Genomic DNA, 21,543 nt, shown 5'->3' on the forward strand with positions numbered 1-21,543 from the left:
TGTAAAGTTAAGATGTGGTTATTCGTTTCACCTTCTTTGCCTGAAGCTGGATTTATTTTACTCCTCTTTTACAATGTTTGTTGAGTGTTTTATAGATGGTATTATAATTTTGTTTGAAGTCGACAGGTTTGTATTAAAGTTGATCTTCCATTGACTATTGGTGCTATGTATCTTTTTGGTCTCCTTTTTCTTTGCAAGAAACCTGATAGATTCCTTTCGATTGACTCTATTCCTCCTCGAGCAACCAGTTCACATTTGTCCAAAGGGTATGGTAGACAACATGCGTCACACTGTATATAAAAGCATAGCAGATTCATTCCTTGATCTGTTCCATGCTGAACCATTGGTGGGCACCTTGTGCCCACATATTTTAACCCATTTTAGACTGACAATAATAAAAATGTTATAGAACAGCAATGTTTCTTTATGTTTATTAAACCAATAGTACAATGAAATGTTACAATTATTGAAGAAATAATACAATGGAATCTTATTACAAAAGAACACACATAATAAACAGTCATCTCCTCAAGGAAACTCAAATATATACTTTTCATATTTCTTAAATATAAGAAAGCCATTTTCTATTACATAAATAAATATAAATTAAACTTTACACAGTAATCTTCATTTAAAAAATATTAGGTTTCAAATTTATATCGCATTTTGAGTACATTTCGAATTTTACAGCATATTCAGGATTCATTAAGAAGGGATATGTACAGGATGAGCAGTAAGCAATGTCATTAATTTTAAGGGGTTATTCTTTGAGATATTTTAAACAAAATATTTTAATACAATTTTACTTGTTTCTGTTTCCTTTTCGAGAAAAAAAAATATTCTGTATGAGTAAACATTTTCATAGCGTATTTTGGGAAAGCTATTAAATTGATTTCCAATGTGTTCAGTCAATTTAAGAGAGCAGTATAGGCTATTATGATAATAAACGATTGAAAAAATTTTAGTTTTGTCTTTTAAATATGCAGAAATTTTATCTGAAAAAGGAATTTTAAAATGTTACATTTGCTTGGATCAAATTTCTGCATATTTAAATCAATATTCTTAATGTATCCAGCTGTTTGCTGACAACATAAAGTCCACTGTAGTCTATTCAGTTGTTGTTTTTCACGAGAAATGAGCGGTATTTTGATCGGTGTTCATTATAGATGCCTGTTGCTAGTAGCCAGAGGTGGGGTGTAGTCAATATATACTGCAGGGCTGTGTCTTCTGCAGCTGGTACTGATGATTTTAATTTACTTCTTTTGTGGTTTATGGATGGGCAGTATAGAAGAATGTGTTCCAGCTGTACCCTCTCGTGGTTACTCACCTTGTCGTGGTGAGGGGGCTTAAACTTGTTGTTTAAGCTAACAAGTAACAAAGAGGTACCCACATAAGCTGCATTACCACCAACGCAGTCCCACTATATTTTTCACTGTTTATATTCATGGAGTCCCTCAGTGTAAAATTCTCCGGAGGTAAAATAGTCCCTCAATCAGATCTCCGGGTAGGGACTGCACTGAGAGATGCCAAGAATTGTACTGAAGTACTTATTTGGAACACCAAAAGTCACACCGTCCAGTCATTCAGAGCCAAGTTTAATATTGAAATTTAAAGACCGAGTATTAAAACGAAAATGCAAAAGATATAGACACTGCATATTTAAAGGACGAAACCAAAATTCTTTCAATCATTTATTATCATAATACCCTACTCTCTTAAACTAAGAGTTTGGGAATTAAATCAATGGCTTTCCCAAAACACACTATATGTTTCATATGAAAAATTTTTATCTTGGAAAACAAGCAAAAACGAGCAAAATTGTATTAAACTTTTTTGCATTAAATATCTCAAAGAATAACCCCCTGGAATTAATGACATTACTTACGGTTTACCCTGTATAGATCGTCATCATCATCATTGGCATTACGGCCCTTATAGTTTAGCCTTAGCCTCCCTGAGAACATCCGACCAATCACTCCTGTCTAATGCTCGTGTTCTCCATCTTCTAATTCCAACTTTTGTTAGGTCAGCCTGAACGTCATCCAGCCATCTCAATTTAGGTCGTCCGACTTTCCTTCTTCCTACCGGTAATGCATCTAGTAGAGCTTTGGGTGTGCGATTGTTCTCCATCCTGGCTACGTGTCCCAGCCACTCTAACCTTCTGAGTTTTATGTCAACAACAATGTTGTTATCTTTATATAATTCATATAACTCAGCATTTGTTTTAATTCGCCAAAACCCTTGCTCATAAGTAGGCCCAAAGATTTTCCGTAATACTTTCCGTTCCCAGGCATTTAAGATCTTAATTGCCCTTTCAGATAGAGTCCAGGTTTCACTTCCATATACTACTATTGGTTTAATAATAGTTTTATATATTCTTATTTTAGCTTTTCTTGAGATACACCTAGACTTCATAGTTTTATTCAATACCCAAAGACCTCGATTCCCAGCTGCAATCTTCTCTTTTATATCAGTCATAACATCATTATTGTCTTTCACCATGGAACCCAGATACTTAAAACAGGAAACTCTATCAAAATCAGTATCATTTAAATTAATCTTATTAGAATTGTCATTATTCATATTATACATGTATTTAGTTTTATCACTGTTAATTTCCAGACCGGCTTTGATTGCTTCAGCTTCTATTTGTTTGAGTATTTCATCCATTGTACTTACATTCTGTACAGATCGTGAAAAATATAAATACAAAATCACAAGCCTTTACAGGCATTTCGCATTTTAACACTCTTGCGAAAATTCACCACCCCTATTAACAGTGCTACAATTGACCTTCAAGCTGAACTGTGTTACAAACAGCAATTTCTTCCTTGGTCGATGAGACATCACTTCAAGAGTTGAATTTAATACACCCACTACACGTTGGTGTTTCTGTTTGAGCTTTTTACGTTTTAGCACTTGCAAACCATCCTTCTTTTCCTTCTCTACAGTATGGTTAATGGCAGCCACTGGCTGAGTAGTTTCCTCCTGTTTAATTGATTCAGTTAACATCAGACTAGACTGTCTGGTTGACGGTGCGGACGAATCTTGCTTAACAGATGTAGATAGCGCAATAGCTGCGGAGTTAGACATGGATTTATATTCAGACGAAGTAGTAGAAGTGGAATTATCTACCAGAGATTTTCTCCTATTCAAAATTTCGGACATTTGAATTTTTAAGGCCACATTCTCCGATTTTAGTTCATTTACTTCTTTTTGGAGTGTCTTCACGGAATCCAACAACACAGTCACAATATCCAAGGTTCTAACACTGTTCAACCTCACTGCTTCAATTTGGACAGAAAGGGATTCCACAGCAGGTAACGATGGTAGCTCTGCAGATGTAATCTTCTTATCAGAAGTCTGCAATTGACTTCTAACTGTTGTGTCATCCCCTTGCAAAGATTCTGATGCATTAATGCACCCCGCACACCTGTACAAATACAAATCGTACTCTGCATCCCCCATATTGATTATCTAAAGCCACAAGACCTAACATACTTCAGGAATATAACAACAACAATACAACAGCAAAACAATAATAATAATAATAATAAATTTTCGGTTTGTGTGTGTCTGGGGATGCACAAATGTGCGTATTCTTACTATTATAAATACACCTATCTGAAAAAGAATATAAATTATGATTGGCAACAAAATACAATCTTAAACACAAACTAAGAGAAAGTATGTTTTATTACACTTTCAAAATTTGCATTTTCATGGCAAAATTATAGTCCTGAGAGGCGATTTCAGGCAGGTATTGCCTATTATGCCTCACGGTTCGAGAGCAACCATTGTCAAAAATTTCATACGGTTCTCTCCTTTGTGGCCAATGTTCAAAATATTTAAATTTAGTAAAATTATGGAAAGAAGTTCTATAGGTTTGTGCAAATGAAAGCTGCAAATCAATATGGGTTCTCTAGTTTTACATTAATTTACTTCTCTTTATATATTTAAAGTTATATTTTACTGTAAGTTTCAGTTCATAATTATAAATTGATCAAACAATGAATTCTGACTAACCCATAATCATGTCTTGTTAACTTGTCGAGGTAGAACTCCCAGCGTCCTGGATTGCGTTGTACGTCATCCTTATTTTCTGCCAGCTGCGCTCCTATTAATGCAATCACCATTGGAACTCCTGGAAAATTGAAATTGTTGTGTATAAGTTCCATATGAGAGAGAGAGGGGGAATGGGGGAGAGAGGGGTAAAGGTAGAGACGGGATAGGAGAGAGAGAGGGCGAGGGAGGGGAAGAGGGGATAGGAGAGAGTGGAAGGAAGATGGGAGGGGAGAGAGGTTAGAGAGGGGGAGAGATGAAAGGGGACAGAAGGTCGAGAGAGATGGAGAGGGAGGGGGGAAAGAGAGGGGGAAAGGGTCGGTGGGGAGAGGGAAGGAGAGAGGGAGTGAGACGGAAAGAGGGACGGGGAGAGAGAGATAGGGACAGATGGGAGGGGAGATAAGGTCGAGAGAGGGGGAGGTTGGAGAGGGGGAAATGAGAGATGATGGAAGAGGGGGAAGGGGAGAGGGTGGAGAGAGGGGAAAGGGCCGCGAGGGGGGAGAGGGAAAGTGGGAGGGGGAAGGGGTGAGGAGAAAGCCTAGAGAGGTGAAGAGGGTGAGGAGAAAGCCTAGAGAGGTGAAGAGGGTCGAGAGGGAGGGGGAGAGAGAGACGGAGAGTGTGAGTGGGGGAGAGGGTTGAGAGCGGGAGGAGGAGAGAAGTGGAAGGTAGGGGAAGGGGAGAGGGTGGTTATAGGGGGAGAGGAAGATAGAGGGTCGTGAGAGGGGGAGAATGTTGAGAGATGGTGAGACGGAGAGAGATAGAGAGAGAGAGAGGCGGTGAGAGTGGAGAGGAGAAAGGGGAGATGGTGGAGAGAGGGGATAGGATCGAGAGAGGGGGAGAGAAGGAGAGGGTCGAGAGAAAGTGAGAGAGGGATGGGAGAAGGTCGTGAAATCGGGAAAGGGAGAGAGGGTCGAGGGAGGGGGAGAGGATGGACAGAGGGGAAAGGGAGAGAGAGTGAAGGAGGGGGAGAGAGAGGGGGAGAGGGACAGATTGGAGAGAGGGGGAGAGAGTCGAGAGAGGGGTGGGAGAGGGGTGGAGAGAGAGGGGAAAGGGTCGAGAGAGGGGGGAGATGGAGAGAGGAGAGGGTGAAAAGAGTTGAGAGAAGGAAAAGGGGTGAGGAGAAGGGGAGGGGAAAGAGGTGGAGAGGGAGAGAACTACAGTGGTGGTGGTGTAGTAGTAGTAGTAGTAGTAGTAGTAGTAGTAGTAGTAAAATAAGAAAATCAAGATTATTCAAGAGAATAATATAGTTGCTCATGCAGAACTTAAACTAATAGACACCCAGTTCTTCTAGCGCTGAAATATTTGTTTTAAAAGGAAAATATATAGATTTTGAGGAGCAGGAAATACAAACACGTTCCAAACACTGCGGAATATTTCTCACAAGTGTATGGCTATGTATGTTCGGGATAACCTACCTATGCATAAAAAAAAAAAACTTTCTGGCATATGAAATACTTCAATCATGATCACGATTAAATAATTCACATCTGTAGGATTGTTTATGTGTAGCTACAAGCGACCTCTCTCTGAATATCAGTAAAATTCTGAGTAACATTAAAGTTCAAGGATGTCATTACCCTGTGTGAATGTTTTAAAATTGTTAATCAAAACATATTCGATTTCATGGTGCTCGCTCACTTAATCTTACGTGTGAGCAGAGCTCACAATCTTCAAAGGTTGAGAACCCCTGCTTTACTGTGCATCCTGGTCCTGCATTCAAATTTCTCAACCTAAACCATCATTTAACAACTGGATACAGTTTAATATTTCTATGTATCACTATGGCAATTTTCCTTTAGATCAGCAGTACTTAAATATTTTTATTAAATGAAAATGTATTTGCAATCATTACTTTCGCATACAGTTCAATTCAAGCTACCTTTACTAAATTGATGAATCTTCTTGGCCGCTGGAGGCAAATGTGATATTTCAACGCCAGCACATTCAGCCATTAGACACAGTGATTCCTGCTCGGAGAAACCTTCACTTATCTGGAAAACAGAAATATGTCTATCATGTAATAATACTGTACTAACAATAAAATTTCGGATTAATTATTAATCTATCTACAAATAAGATTTCTATTATATTTTTCTTTTTACAATGTTAACCAGAAATTCTCTTATTTTAATCTCCATTACATTCACCTACATACAATTTAATGAAGTCAATGTCAGTGCTCATTTTCAGCACATTTTGTACAGTGAAGAAATAATCTGTTACTAAATTACGAGATGTGTCAAATACAGTCAATGCTCGATAATTCGCGTCCAGTTAATTCACTTTGCGGATAATTCGCAATTTTTTAAGGAGGTGGGGGTGAAGTAACGTCATTTTACGTTTTTACTCGATTTAAGCTCTCTCTTAAGAAATTTGCTCCATATTGATTGAAGGTCCATTATTCCATATGTGATGTTTACAATTAAAGTCACCAACTACGATAAACTTGCGATCAGATGGGATCAATTCTATATCATCCTTTACTAGGTTTAGGCCTGGAGGTATATACGTATACATTGACAAGTGAAAATGAAATATTATTTTGAAGTAATAATTTTGTCCTAATGTATTCAATTTGGCCTTTAAATTGTTGTTTAGATTCAATTACATGAATGGAGTTGTGAATCATTGTAACAACACTTCCAGCCCCTCTATCTTCACGAAACAGATTAAAAATTTTGCAGTCAGCAAATTTGTAAAATTTTAAAATATTAGCAATTTGAAAAGATTCTTGTATGAATATTATAGAAGGCTTTATGTCATGAACTTCTTGCTTTAATAAATCCATTTTGTTTCTTAAAGACCTAGAGTTCCATTGTAAAATTTTGAGAGTGTCTATATATTTTTCGTTAATGTTGCCTTTTCGTTTTAATTCTCGGTCTTTAAATGTACTACCCAATGAAACATGGAATTTATTCTTATTATTTTTTATAATACAGATAACGAATTTTGCTTCTGCATTGGACTGACACCATACTTGAATCCTTTTGGTATTATATTTGCCTCTTTGTCTCACTATATGGTTCTTTTCAATATTAAACTTGGCTCTGATTGACTGGATGGTGTGATTTCTGGTGTTCCAAATAAGTACTTTAGTACGATTCTTGACATCTCTCAGTGCAGTCCCTACCCGGAGATCCGATTGAGGGACTATTTTACCTCCGGAGAATTTTACACTGAGGGACTCCATGAATCATAAGCAGTGAAAAATATAGTGGGACTGCGTTGGTAGTAATGCAGCTTATGTGGGTACCTCTTTGTTACTTGTTAGCTTAAACAACAAGTTTAAGCCCCCTCACCACGACAAGGTGAGTAACCACGAGAGGGTACAGCCCTGCAGTATATATTGACTACACCCCACCTCTGGCTACTAGCAACAGGCATCTATAATGAACACCGACCAAAATACCCCTCATTTCTCGTGGAAAACAACTGAATAGACTACAGTGGACTTTATGTTGTCAGCAAACAGCTGGATACATTAAGAATATTAAGAAATTTTCGATCTAAAATCATAAACAACGAACAATTCTCTAAGAAATAAAAAAGGATGAGGATGACAGATACTTTTTTTACATTGAAGTGTCTTATGATATTTTGTAAAATTTGTGTTTCTTCTTTTAAGATTCTATCCCACTGCAGCACTGTATATTATTTTGTTTTACATTGTTTCACATTTTGCACTTAATTTTGAAGTATATTTTAGTAATTAAGCCTGTCACAGTAACTTTTACTGGACTTTAAATAATAATAATAATAATAATAATAATAATAATAATAATAATAATAATACTTATACTTACAAATGGCTTTTAAGGAACCTGAAGGTTCATTGCTGCCCTCACATAAGCCCGCCATCGGTCCCTATCCTGTGCAAGATTAATCCAGTCTCTATCATCATACCCCATCTCCCTCAAATCCATTTTAATATTATCTTCCCATCTACGTCTCGGCCTCCCTAAAGGTCTTTTTCCCTCCTGCCTCTCAACTAACACTCTATATGCATTTCTGGATTCGCCCATACGTGCTACATGTCCTGCCCATCCCAAACGTCTGGATTTAATGTTCCTAATTATGTCAGGTGAAGAATACAATGCGTGCAGTTCTGCGTTGTGTAACTTTCTCCATTCTCCTGTAACTTCATCCCGCTTAGCCCCAAATATTTTCCTAAGCACCTTATTCTCAAACACCCTTAACCTATGTTCCTCTCTCAGAGTGAGTGTCCAAGTTTCACAATCATACAGAAGGACCGGTAATATAATTGTTTTATAAATTCTAACTTTCAGATTTTTTGACAGCAGACTGGATGATAAGAGCTTCTCAACCGAATAATAACACGCATTTCCCATATTTATTCTGCATTTAATTTCCTCCTGAGTGTCATTTATATTTGTTACTGTTGCTCCAAGATATTTGAATTTTTCCACCTCTTCGAAGGATAAATCTCCAATTTTTATATTTCCATTTTGTACAATATTCTGGTCACGAGACATAATCATATACTTTGTCTTTTCAGGATTTACTTCCAAACTGATCGCTTTACTTCCTTCAAGTAAAATTTCCGTGTTTTCCCTAATCGTTTGTGGATTTTCTCCTAACATATTCACGTCATCCAATAATAATAATAATAATAATAATAATAATAATAATAATAATAATAATAATAATAATAATAATAATAATAATAATAATAACAACAACAACAACAATAAATTTTGCGGATAATTCGCAATTTTCGATATTTCACAGAAGTTCATGCATTAATTATCGCGAATTATCAGGAGCCAATTGTAATTCTAAAATATGAAACTCAACATTTAAAAGAGAGGTATTTCAACATTAAAGTATTTAACTCCAATATCATAATACTTCTAATGTATATATAAACCTGCCTCAATACCCGAATTAGATGATGTCTTCCTTGGACATTCTTCATGACCTTGCTATCCTTTGTAGTTACTAATATTTTGCAACCTATGTCGAATGCATCAATAACCACAGGTGAATAAACGTCATCAAGTATAAGAAGTCCATCACGCAGAGCACCACTAGTAAAATATCGACGTAAACTTTCTCTTGCTCCCTTGACACTTGTGCTTGATTGGACATGCTTCTCTGACTCCACGGATGGATGGTGACTCAGTTTCTCTAAAAGATCTGTCATATGGCAAAGGAGATCATCTGAACTCTCTGAACTTATGTCACCAACACCAATCCAGTAGACAGCACCCTAAAATAAATTCAAAATATACTTGTATTCTTTGAGATATAAAGATTAAATTACATTACCTCTTTGCAAATAGGACTTCAAGAATTACATACGAATATAGTTTCATTCGTAAGAAGAAATTATTGCAGTAATGGTGTTCTGTGGAATGCATCCATTTAAGTCACATTAAGTGTCAAAATTTCATAGACACAATTTTTTTTTATTGTAAGCTTATAAATATAGAAAATAAAAGAAATAAACTGACCTTAAATAATAGTGACTTAGGGCCGAATTCATAGTCAACACTTATTGTAAGGAAACCCTTAAGCAGTTGCTTATAATAATTTCCAATTCAGCGGTAGAGCATCCTGACCGGAGAACAGGAAGTCGCAGGTTCGATTCCCGCTCGAGGTTGTGAAATTTTTCTTTCATACCATGGCATGAATGTGACTATAATAGTATTTAATTCATTAATACGTCACATCAACGGACGTATATATGTCACCAAACATCGTAAGATGAAAATTACATTTGTAAAGTTTCTTTCAACCCATAAGCAGTGCTGACTAGATCAGACGCTATGGACAGTACTCTATAACAGAGTCGCCAGTATGGAAGGATAATTCCAAGCCTTTGGCGTGAGGTGAACTCGATAGCTCAGTGGTAGAGCGCCTGACCGGAGAACAGGAAGTCGCAGGTTCGATTCCCGCTTGAGGTTGTGAAATTTTTCTTTCATACCATGGCATGATTCTGACTATAATAGTGTTTAAATTCATTAATATGTCACATCAACGGACGTGTATACGTCACCAAACATTGTAAGATGAAAATTACATTTGTAAAGTTTCTTTCAACCCATAAGCAGTGCTGACTAGATCAGACGCTATGGACAGTACTCTATAACAGAGTCGCCAGTATGAAAGGATAATTCCAAGCCTTTGGCGTGAGGCGAACTCGATAGCTCAGTGGTAGAGCGCCTGACCGGAGAACAGGAAGTCGCAGGTTCGATTCCCGCTCGAGGTTGTGAAATTTTTCTTTCATACCATGGCATGATTGTGACTATAATAGTATTTAAATTCAATTTCCAATTCATAAATCTCACTGAAGTGAACACTTATTCCAATAAGGCAGCTTGTCAGCTTACTCAAGTGTTTCCTCATATGCATTGTAATCAGCTGATTCGGTATACAATAGATGATGATTATGATCTTGATTAATTTATTGAGTTCTATAATGAAAACGAATATCAAAATGTGTTTCGGCAAAACAAAAGATATATCAGAGATATGGAAAACTCTTTAGAGATGTACAATGAATGACAAACAATTTAAGGGAGATACCGTTTCGACATGAACATTGTTGTGGATATTCTGGTGCCTCGAACTGGAATTCACAATACAACTATGAGACATACTGCTGAAAATACTGGTTGCTTTGAGATTTTTTGCTACAGCATCATTTCAGGTAGGCTTAAATGGTATTTTTTCGAAAAGTATTTACATCTCAAAAAATTATTTGCATTTTAGTTTGTATTCTACCCAAGGAATAAGCTGTTAAAATTTGTGTAATTATACCACTTCCAATTTGTCTACCACAATAAATTAAAATGATTTACTTACAGGAATATTTCCGAAGTTTGCATTAAACGCAACTGCAATTTTGTCCCGTGTCAATTTCTTCTTTTGGAGAGAACAATTATCAGATTTTTTACTTTCGACGATATCTCTGTATTTCATAAGTATTTCTCTTAGTTCACTTTTTTCTTCTTCTGTAAAATACTTTCTCGACATTTTCTATAATTTTTCAGCTCTCTAATATTTACTTCTGTATTTGTGTATGATAATAATGTTGATTTAACAATTTGAAGGCCCTGGAAAACAACTGAATGTACGAAAGCGCTCACGTCTAGCCATGTTGCCATATTCCTTTCGAGGTCAAGGAAATGCTGAGTGCATATCAAAGAGTAGCGTCTCTGCAATACGATCTAAAATAAGAGCTAAGGAAATGCTCATTACTTAAGTGTTTCCTCATTTTATAAGTGACGACTATGAATTCGACCCTTACACTGTTTTTAAGAAAGCGGTTGATAGGCTCAATACATTAATAAAGTGTGAGAAAGAGGTGCAGTATTTCATATTTCACCCTCACTATTAAATATGTGAACACAGAGAAAGCGAAAGTTCTAATATTTTATTATCTACTGTTAGTGTATTAATGTAAAAAAATTAAGATGACTCACAATATACCTTACACAATGGAAATAAAAAAGACTGTAAACAATATAATTCAGTCTACAGTACAAAGCTGGAGAGAGAGCTGACGTGTGTGTGTATAAAGCTATGACTAGTGAAATATAGAGATCTTTATCCTTAGAGAGAGAACTTGTTAGGAAAAAGCGAAGTTACCATAAGTGAAGATGGAAAAGTGGGTACAACAGGAGATATCAGGAGATGCAAAGTAAGTGAATTAGGGAGAGAGGAAGTGGATTTTTTATTTATTTTAGTAGGTTATTTTACGATGTTTTATCAACATCTAGGTTATTTAGCGTCTGAGTGAAATGAAGGTGATAATGCCGGTGAAATGAGTCTGGGGTCCAGCACCGAAAGTTACCCAGCATTTGCTCTTATTGGGTTGACGGAAAACCCCGGAAAAAACCTCAACCAGGTAACTTGCCCCGACCGGGATTCGAACCCGGGCCACCTGGTTTCGCAGCCAGATGCGCTGACCGTTATTCCACAGGTGTGGACTATTGTATGGTTTATATCCAACAGCTTTTGTATAAGACTTTTTTTTTTTAACATTAAAATTTGAGATATGATATTCCATATTTATGAACAATCTGCATATACCGTATTTGCTCGCGTAATTTGCGCCCCCGCGTATTTTGCGCACCCTAATTTTTAAGGGATTATTTTGAACTTTATTTTTGCTCCGTGTATTTTGCGCACACATTTTACGTACATATTTTTTTCAGTGTAGTAGGGATTTTCCTTCCCTACAGTCCATCGTGGGTCATTCACCAGCAACTGAAGTACCTGCTTCAGAAAGAAACCCCAAAGTCCCGCTACTTTAACAATGCTTGTCCTTGGTAGAGACAAGTTACCGGTATAGAAAATTAGCCCTACCGTAAATACTTACCTATACATATACTAATTGAGATAAACTCAGAACAGGACCTCTTATTTGAAAAATTCGCATATTTTACGCACCTCAATTTTTCAGTGGCCAAAGTTAATTAAAAAGTGCGCAAATTACGCGGGCAAATACGGTACATGTGTGTATGTGTATGTGTGTGTGTAATGATTACTATTATCTTATTAAACTGGAACACTCACTTTAAATTTTTCAATTAGAAGTTGTTTGTTGTCTAACGCTGCAGCAGCCAGGCATGACTTCCCTGAGCCTGTCATCCCATGAAGAACTACATACCGTCCTCTTTGCAGAGAATGCAAATGTTGCCTCACTTCTTCCATCTACAAACGTAAATGAAAACCAAATTACGTTAATTACAATTCTTTATACTACCTACGAGGGGGACCCAGGAAATAACGACCGTTTTGTTGTAATAATTAAAAAAAAAAAAATATTTATTTGAAAAAACAAAGTCTGTTACATAACTGAAGCTTCCTTTACTTCTCCACATAATCACCACCTACATTTAAACATTTGTGGTATCTGTTCACTAGCTTTAGAATTCCCGTGTTATACTCCTCTGCCGCCAGTTCATTAAGCCACCCCTAACCCACTACCTGTTCCTTCGACCAGTGCCCTGTTAAAATCGTCTTTCAGCTCGCATCCTAACACTTTAAAAGTAGCCCACATAAATTCTCAAAGCCTTCTCTGTCATTTCAATGAAGTTCAATCTATTTTCTCTCCTTTGTCTCTTCACGCTATTCTTATCTCTGAAACGTGGTTGAAGCCTTCCCTATCATCTTCTCTTGTAAGTTTAGATAATTACACCCTCTGTAGAAATGACCGAATCGGTAAACGCGGAGGTGGTGTTGCGATGTATGTGCGATCGGACTTACCGTTTAAAATTGTCTACCAGTCTTCGAATGAAGTCTTAGAACATCCTGAATATCTATTCATCGAAGTCGGTGCAAGCAACAAAAAGTGCCTCCTTGGAGTTGTATACAAACCCCCTAAATCAGGATTCTTAAGTGACCTTGAAACACCTTTGCTTAATCTTGTGCCTCACTATGACCATACTGTTATTTTAGGCGATTTCAATACAAACTTATTAAATTCAAGTAATTACGCTACAGTTCAACTTAAGAACATGTTTGAGTCTTACAATATATCCATCCTTCCTTCCGCAGCTACCCACCACACCCAGGAATCGGAGACACTTCTTGACATTATTGCCACGACTAATCCTCAGCTAGTATTAACGAATGGACAACTACCAGCGCCGGGTATCTCAGCACACGACATAATCTTTTTAGAATATTCCTTGTATTGTCCAAAATATAAACCTCGCATCACATCATACCGGGACTTAAAGCATATTGAGCATGATGAATTAATCAATGACGCACTTAGCCTGCCTTGGACTGAAGTGTGGAACTTACCAGACATTGACGACAAAATCGAAAAATTTAACGACCTAGTAATTCAGTTATACGATAAACACGCACCCTTGAAAACCAGACGAGTTGGTAGACACCCTGCGCCTTGGATGTGCGATGCCATAAAATTACTCATGACAGACAGAGACACTGCTTATCGTAAATACAGACGGAGCAAGGACGAATTAGATTTTAATACTTACAAAGTTTTAAGAAATAAATGTAATCAAGCAGTAAGAAATGCTAAATTACGCCATGCACATTCCCTTATTCTACCTTCGGTCAGTGCGAAAGAATTATGGCGTAACCTTAATAACCTGGGTCTAACAAAAGCAAAGCCTCGGGTAGATAACATCAACTTGTCATTCAATAGTCTAAATGAACATTTTGTCACTGCTCCACCTGAACCATTACATAAGCAAGAGACTCTTGAATTTCTCAGATCTTACCCCCAACCTGTGTGGGATAAATTCTTCTTTAAATACATTAACCCGACTGACGTAATGAAGACGCTGCGACGTATGAAATCTAAAGCCCAAGGTATAGACAATATAAATATCACTCTCCTGTATAAAATAATAGATGTGATCCTGCCGACCGTCACCCATATATTCAATGCATCTATTATGACTGGGTCCTACCCCTCTCTCTGGAAAATGGCATTAGTGAAACCTTTACCTAAATCTAACACACCTTCTACAGTAAACCAATACAGACCGATATCAATTCTTCCCACTCTTTCAAAAGCATTAGAACATATTGTACATGGACAACTTATGAACTATCTCGACGAACACAAACTCCTTGATGACTATCAATCGGGTTTTAGGCATGGACACAGCACTTCTACAGCCCTACTTAAAGTGACTGAGGACATCCGTGAAGCTATGGATAGGGGTGAAGTAACGGCACTAACTCTTCTCGATTTCAGCAATGCCTTTGGTTCTGTTGATATCGACTTGCTTCTTGCAAAGATGAAGGCTTTGCACCTGTCAGACAATACCTTGAGCTGGATGGACTCCTACCTACGTGACCGCCAACAGTGTGTTTCACTTGATAATCAATTCTCCCAATGGAGATGCACAAAGGCGGGAGTGCCGCAGGGCTCCGTATTAGGACCACTACTTTTCTCTATCTACATTAATGACGTATCAAAGAACTTACAGTATTGCCGATATCACCTCTATGCCGACGACCTACAACTTTACATACATTCCAGACCCAATACGATCAATGAATCGATTGACAAGTTAAATTGTGACCTAGCCACTGTCTCCACTTGGGCGGCCAATTTCGGACTCGCACTTAATCCAAGTAAGACTCAAGCCATAATTATTGGACATAAGCGTTTAGTTAACTCCCTTAATAACAGTAATCTTTCAGTTGTTACCCTTAACAACACGCTAATCCCTTATTCATCTGTCGTAAAAAAATCTTGGCTTCTTTTTTGATAATAATCTAAGTTGGAATTTTCAAGTTAAAGAAACGATAAAAAAAATCTGTTCCTCCATTCACTGTTTGAGTCGCTTGAGAAACTTCTTGCCCCAGCAACTAAAACTTACCCTAGTGCAAACCCTAGTAACGCCGCACTTCGATTATTGTGACGTTTTGTTAAGTGACCTAAGTTCTGAATTGTCAGTCAAGTTACAGCGAGCTCAGAATATGTGCGTCAGATACGTGTGCAACATCCGACGGTATGATCACATATCACCATCCTTCGCAAGTCTCTCGTGGCTCCGACTTAAAGAACGTAGAACTTTACACTCTTTGTCTTTACTCTTTCGAATTCTGCACACTTCAACACCAAATTACCTTTCGTCTCGTTTCTCTTATCTATACTCTAACCACGACGTAAATACCAGATCACTTATCTGTGGCACGCTAAGTATACCTCTTCATAGAACATCTTGTTATTCATCATCTTTTACAATATCCACCTCGCGTCAATGGAATTCCTTGTCACAAAGTATTAGGGGCTGCAAGACAATAAACACCTTTAAGAACAGCTTAAAAGATAACCTTATTAGCATTTCACTCCAATCATACTGATTTAAACTATCACTGGCTACATTGTTACTTTTTTCTTTAGACATCATCCTGATTGTGCTGAATTTTAATTGTCTCGTAATAATCTCTTTCTATTACCTAATATTATTTGAAATATATTAACATTCTATGTATTTTAGTTTAATTCTGCTACACAGTTTATTTCAGTGTTTAATTAATAGTTCATAGTATTTTGTTGTTTAATTTGTAAATAACTTTTGTATACATGTAACTCTCATCTAAATCAAATTGTTGGATTCTTTGTAAGTTCATGCATATGTATATACACTTTTTGCTGGTTGAGTGGAAGAGAAGGTCTTACGGCCTTAACTCTGCCAGCTAAAATAAATCATTATTATTATTATTATTATTAAGCCAGGTGTTGACTGTCTTCTTCAACTCTTCATCACTTCCAAAACGCGTACCACCCAGAAAGTCTTTCAGCTTAGTGAAAAAGTGAAAATCGCTAGGAGCAAGGTCTGGACTATAGGGCGGATGATCAAAGATTTCCCAACCGAATTGATCCAGCAATTCTCGAGTTGAAGCAGCAGTGTGCTGGCGGGTGTTGTCGTGAAGAAGCACAACTCCTCTCGAAAGCATTCCTCACCTCTTGTTTTGGATGGCTCGCCGTAGTTTTCGTAAAGTCTCACAATAACGATTTGCATTGATCGTAGTGCCTTTTGGCATGAAATCCAGCAAAAGAACACCTTTGCGATCCCAAAAGACAGTAGCCATGACTTTTTGTGTTGAGAGAGTCTGTTTGAATTTTCTCGGTTTCTTGGGTGATGAGGGATGATGCCACTCACGTGATTGGCGCTTGGTCTCTGGGGTGTTGTGAGACACCCAGGTCTCATCACCAGTCACAATCTGATCAAGAAAGGCGTCTCCATCTGTGTGATATCGCATCAAGAATGTCAATGCTGAGGCCATTCTCTGAGTTTTGTGTTGGTCACTCAGTTGCCGTGGAACCCATCGTGCACAGATTTTGTGGTAGCCAAGATGTTGCGACACAATTTCAGGAAAGGCAATATGCAATTCGTCGAGTGATGTGCGCCTGTCTTGCAAGATTCTGTCGTTCACTTTAGTCTTCAGGTCTTCTGTGATGAGTGATGGGCGTCCGGGTTGAGTTTCATCGTGGGCATTTATTCGCCCATTGTTGAACATTTGGAATCCATTTTCTCACATTTCTTTCATTCATTACAGTATCACCATACACTTCTTTCAATTGCCGGTAAATTTCTGCAGGTTTCAAATGTCGGGCATCAAAAATCGAATCACACTCCTCACCTCACAGTTGGCGGGATTATCAATCACGTCGTTCATTTTGAAGTAACACAAAATGCACAATGGCGACTTGTTGCAACCAGTACTCACAACATTATGAGAACACATGTTAAGGAAGCCAGTTGACCTTCAAACAAGGAAGGGGAGTCAGCTGCGCGGCGGGTATGCGCGAACGGTCGTTATTTCCTGGATCCCCCTCATACATCTTGCAAATATTAATATTGTAATCTCTCAAAAGGCCATTTTACTCTGTTTCATTTTTAAAATGTAAATAATATGTGTGCCTATTTGTAGATTTCCTCACAAAAATACGAAAACGAAAAACACATACATCACATTGCGCAATATCTTAACATTTTGAATAACAAAAAGAAAATACAGCAGCTGAACTTTTACTACCAACAAAGTTAAGTGACAAACCACATTACAAAGAAATTTAATACACATTTATACAGCAAAACTGCCAGAAAGAACTTAACACAAATCAGTTCACGTACAAATACATCCACACACACACACACACACACATACATATATATATATATATATATATATATATATATATACACACATGCAGCTCGAAAAATAGACAAGGGGAATTTAAGTATGACATATCAAAATTACTACATTCTTTTCCGATATGAGTTGCAATTCAATAAAAAAATTCAAATGCAGAAGCAAAACAAAATGCACTTGTTATACAAACTTTTAAAATTCAGTTTCGAAAATTCAGTCGTACAGTAAGTAGTTTTTACATACCAAACCCTCATGCACCACATTTTAACTTAAAGAATAACAATTTTAAATAATGTGCTTAATTATTATTGCTAATTACACAAAGCCACACGGAGGGAAAATGTTGTTGTTTTCTAATGCCAGGCATTTGACAATAAAGTCATTTGATCTCTTGCACTCCAATATTTTTCAAAGATATTATCATGGCCAGCCACTGATGCACAGATTTTGAGGTGTTCGGAATCCATTTCTTGATTTGAGTTGCACAATGGGCAGTTAGGGGACTGATATATTCCAATTCTATGCAGGTGTTTGGCCAAACAATCATGGCCTGTTGCCAATCTAAATGCAGCTACAGACGATTTTCGTGGCAAATCGGGAATTAACTGTGGATTTTGATGCAGAGAGTTCCATTTTTTCCCTTGGGATTGTGTTATCAAATTTTGTTTGTTGAAGTCTAAGTATGTAGATTTAATAAATCTCTTCACAGAGTAATACGTAGGTTTAGTAACAGGTCTGTAAGTAGCAGTGTTGCCCTTCTTTGCTAAAGCATCCACATTCTTGTTTCCCAGGATTCCACAATGGGATGGTATCCATTGGAATACAATATGTAATAAAGTACAGTAATGTAATAAGTACAGTAAGTGAGAATTTTTTCTCTACATGTTACTGTCAAAAACTGGGATGCATACATTATGCGATGGCATCTATTATGCGAGTAAATACGTTAATTAATGGAGTAGTAGTGAAAAAATGGGAGGTAAATGGATTTACCTTGGAAAAGCATGAATCAAACATTATCTTTACCCACAACAAATTTACTTTGAGAATTTTAACCCAACATTCTAGTCATTAAACTAATGATACACTTTCTTTTAAATTGTAATTCATGTAGGCCAAGTTCTAGCTTGACCTCTTATTAGAAAGAGTGGGAGCTTTCAGTTCAAATGGGGTAACTACATACCTTTTCTTTTCTCTCCACGTTATGTGGTGGTGGCTGTGGCAAACCTCCTAACAGTAAGGTGTCAAAGTAGCTCTTTTCTTCAACTTGATATGACTGTGGACCTTCTGCCTCTATTTGTTTACTAAGCCATGGATAAGTTTTCTTTAGAGATTCAACAAAGTGTTCAAAAGCTGAGCCATTCTTCCCTAATAAGATGTCCAACAAGTGTCGTGCTCGATCCTTTCGTGTTTTCTGAAAGAGGTGAAATCCATGCATAAGACAATAACATATTAACATTTTAACTGAGAGACAGGGCAGTTGCAGATTGATCATGAGCAGAACCGAAACTTTTACATATCATGCAATTGTGATACATGAAACACTGTAGTCTTTTGTGAAGATTCAGAGTATGTTAACAATTTAGAACTGTTGTTGTTGTTTACAAATGACTGAGCTTGATTTTACACCATTAGTCCTCGTGCTTTCCAGTGGAGTCCCACTAGATCTTTTCGGTTCTTTTTCTCCTGGTGCCGACCACACCACCTCATTCTAGTGCCGAGGTCATGGAAAGCATGGGGCTCTACCTCCATGCCCCCCAAGTGCCTTCATGGCGTGTGACGGGGATATCTTTACCTTTTACCAGTTGTCTGCAGATAATTCAGAACTACATTCTTACTCATGCAGAAGTGAGAATAAATGCAATCGCACATATGTAAACGTAATATCACACATACAGTTTGAACAAGTTGAAAGGTTCAGTTCGATGCTATTGATTTGTTAGTGTCAATGATACTCAGAAGGAAATTAAACACAGAATAAATATGGGAAATGCCTGTTATTATTCGGATAAGAAGCTTTTATCATCCAGTCTGCTGTCAAAAAATCTGAAAGTTAGAATTTATAAAACAGTTATATTACTGGTTGTTCTTTATGGTTGTGAAACTTGGACTCTCACTTTGAGAGAGGAACATAGGTTAAGGGTGTGTGAGAATAAGGTGCTTAGGAAAATATTTGGGGCTAAGAGGGATGAAGTTACAGGAGAATGGAGAAAGTTACACAATGCAGAACTACACGCATTGTATTCTTCACCTGACATAATTAGGAACATTAAATCCAGATGTTTGAGATGGGCAGGGCATGTAGCACGTATGGGCAAATCTAGAAATGCATATAGAGTGTTAGTTGGGAGACCGGAGGGAAAAAAGACCTTAGGGAAGGTCGAGACGTAGATGGGAAGATAATATTAAAATGGATTTGAGGGAGGTGGGATATGATGGTAGAGACTGGATTAATCTTGCTCAGGATAGGGACCAATGGCGGGCTTATGTGAGGGCGGCAATGAACCTCCGGGTTCCTTAAAAGCCAGTAAGTAAGCAATGCACACAAACCTGTACAGCAATAAAAAGAAAAACAAAAGACATCTGGTTGACTTCATTTCAGTTCTCTAGTCACTGCTTGCTGGAGTGTAAGGTGAGAGTTTAGACATAGGTACTTTTTCTCACAGATTAGTACAATCTTTTTCTAGCTCTCTTTCTCCTCACCACAAAATGTACCATTGCACAGAGGCAGAGATATAATACGAGATCTGTAATGAGCTCGTGTAAAAACCTCCCCTCAAATTGTGTGTATAGTTAAAGCTGTACAGCAGACAAAGAAATGTACAGGCTGAAGTGAAATAATCCTGCAGATTGAAAGGGACAACAGGGAACACTTAAATGACTAGAAAATCTATATTACGTTTTGTGATTAAGTGCATGGTTAATTAGAAAATTAAGTTGGAAATTTGAGCAGTCTGGCAACATCACTGCTAACACACTGCTTTTTTTCCTCGTAATATAAGAAGCCAACGAATTAAGGTCTGTCCTCCTAAGTCAGGCATGTCAAAATTAGCCATAAATGGCATATGTCATAGACATTTCTCTAGCGGCCAGTTGATTGACAGCTCAGCTAAGAGTTTGATTGCTCGAAAGTTAGTTGCTAGTCTCTTGTCATAATTTTAAAATCATTGACTGTAGTCTGTTTCAGGAGATATAAAGTTTTTTTGTTTTTGTTTTATTATTGATCGAGTTTACTCTTTTAATTGCATCATTACTGTACAACAAAGAACTTCCTGAAGCAGACGATGTTAAATATTTAGGTATGCATTTAGATCGCCGCTTAACATGGTGAAAACATATTGAAACTAAACGTAAAGAATTCAATTTTAAAACACCAAAAATCTATTGGTTATTGAGACCTAAATCAAAACTGTCATTAGAAAATAAACTTCTGGTTTATAAAGTCATACTAAAATCAATTTGGACATATGGCATCCAACTGTGGGGAACTGCTAGCAACTCAAACATTGAAATACTGCAGAGGTATCAGTCCAAAACTTTACGTTCCATTGTCACTGCACCATGGTATGTACGTAATGATGTCATTCATCATGATCTTAACATTTCAACTGTAAAAGAAGAGATTTATAAGTTCAGTAAAAAATACCTGCACTGATTAAATCAACATCCGAAACATCATGCATTAAATTTGCTGAATAATAGTCAAACAATAAGAAGACTTAAAAGGACCAATGCTCTTGACCTTCCATTCATTTTTACTACAGCTATTTGAAACATTGTTATTTTTCTTTTGGAGTGTTGTCATGGGATAACATCTCCACTCATGTCATATTCTTTTATAATATTTACTTATTGTCT

General features: G+C 37.2%; 1 protein-coding gene across 2 annotated transcripts in view; it reads right to left on the minus strand.

Moving 5' to 3' along the window:
* Positions 1 to 21,543, minus strand: part of LOC138709594 (apoptotic protease-activating factor 1-like) — a 67,041-nt gene that overhangs the window by 36,895 nt on the left and 8,603 nt on the right. For both annotated transcript variants that reach the window (XM_069840482.1, XM_069840481.1), the window contains exons 3-7: positions 18,869 to 19,099; positions 12,607 to 12,744; positions 8,963 to 9,292; positions 5,942 to 6,053; positions 4,027 to 4,144 (exon numbers count right to left, since the gene is read on the minus strand). In XM_069840482.1, coding sequence (XP_069696583.1) covers positions 4,027 to 4,144; positions 5,942 to 6,053; positions 8,963 to 9,292; positions 12,607 to 12,744; positions 18,869 to 19,099 — 929 coding nt within the window. The remainder of the gene's footprint in view (positions 1 to 4,026; positions 4,145 to 5,941; positions 6,054 to 8,962; positions 9,293 to 12,606; positions 12,745 to 18,868; positions 19,100 to 21,543) is intronic.

This window comes from Periplaneta americana, chromosome 11 (assembly GCF_040183065.1).
Source record: "Periplaneta americana isolate PAMFEO1 chromosome 11, P.americana_PAMFEO1_priV1, whole genome shotgun sequence".
Taxonomy (NCBI): Eukaryota; Metazoa; Arthropoda; class Insecta; order Blattodea; family Blattidae; genus Periplaneta; species Periplaneta americana.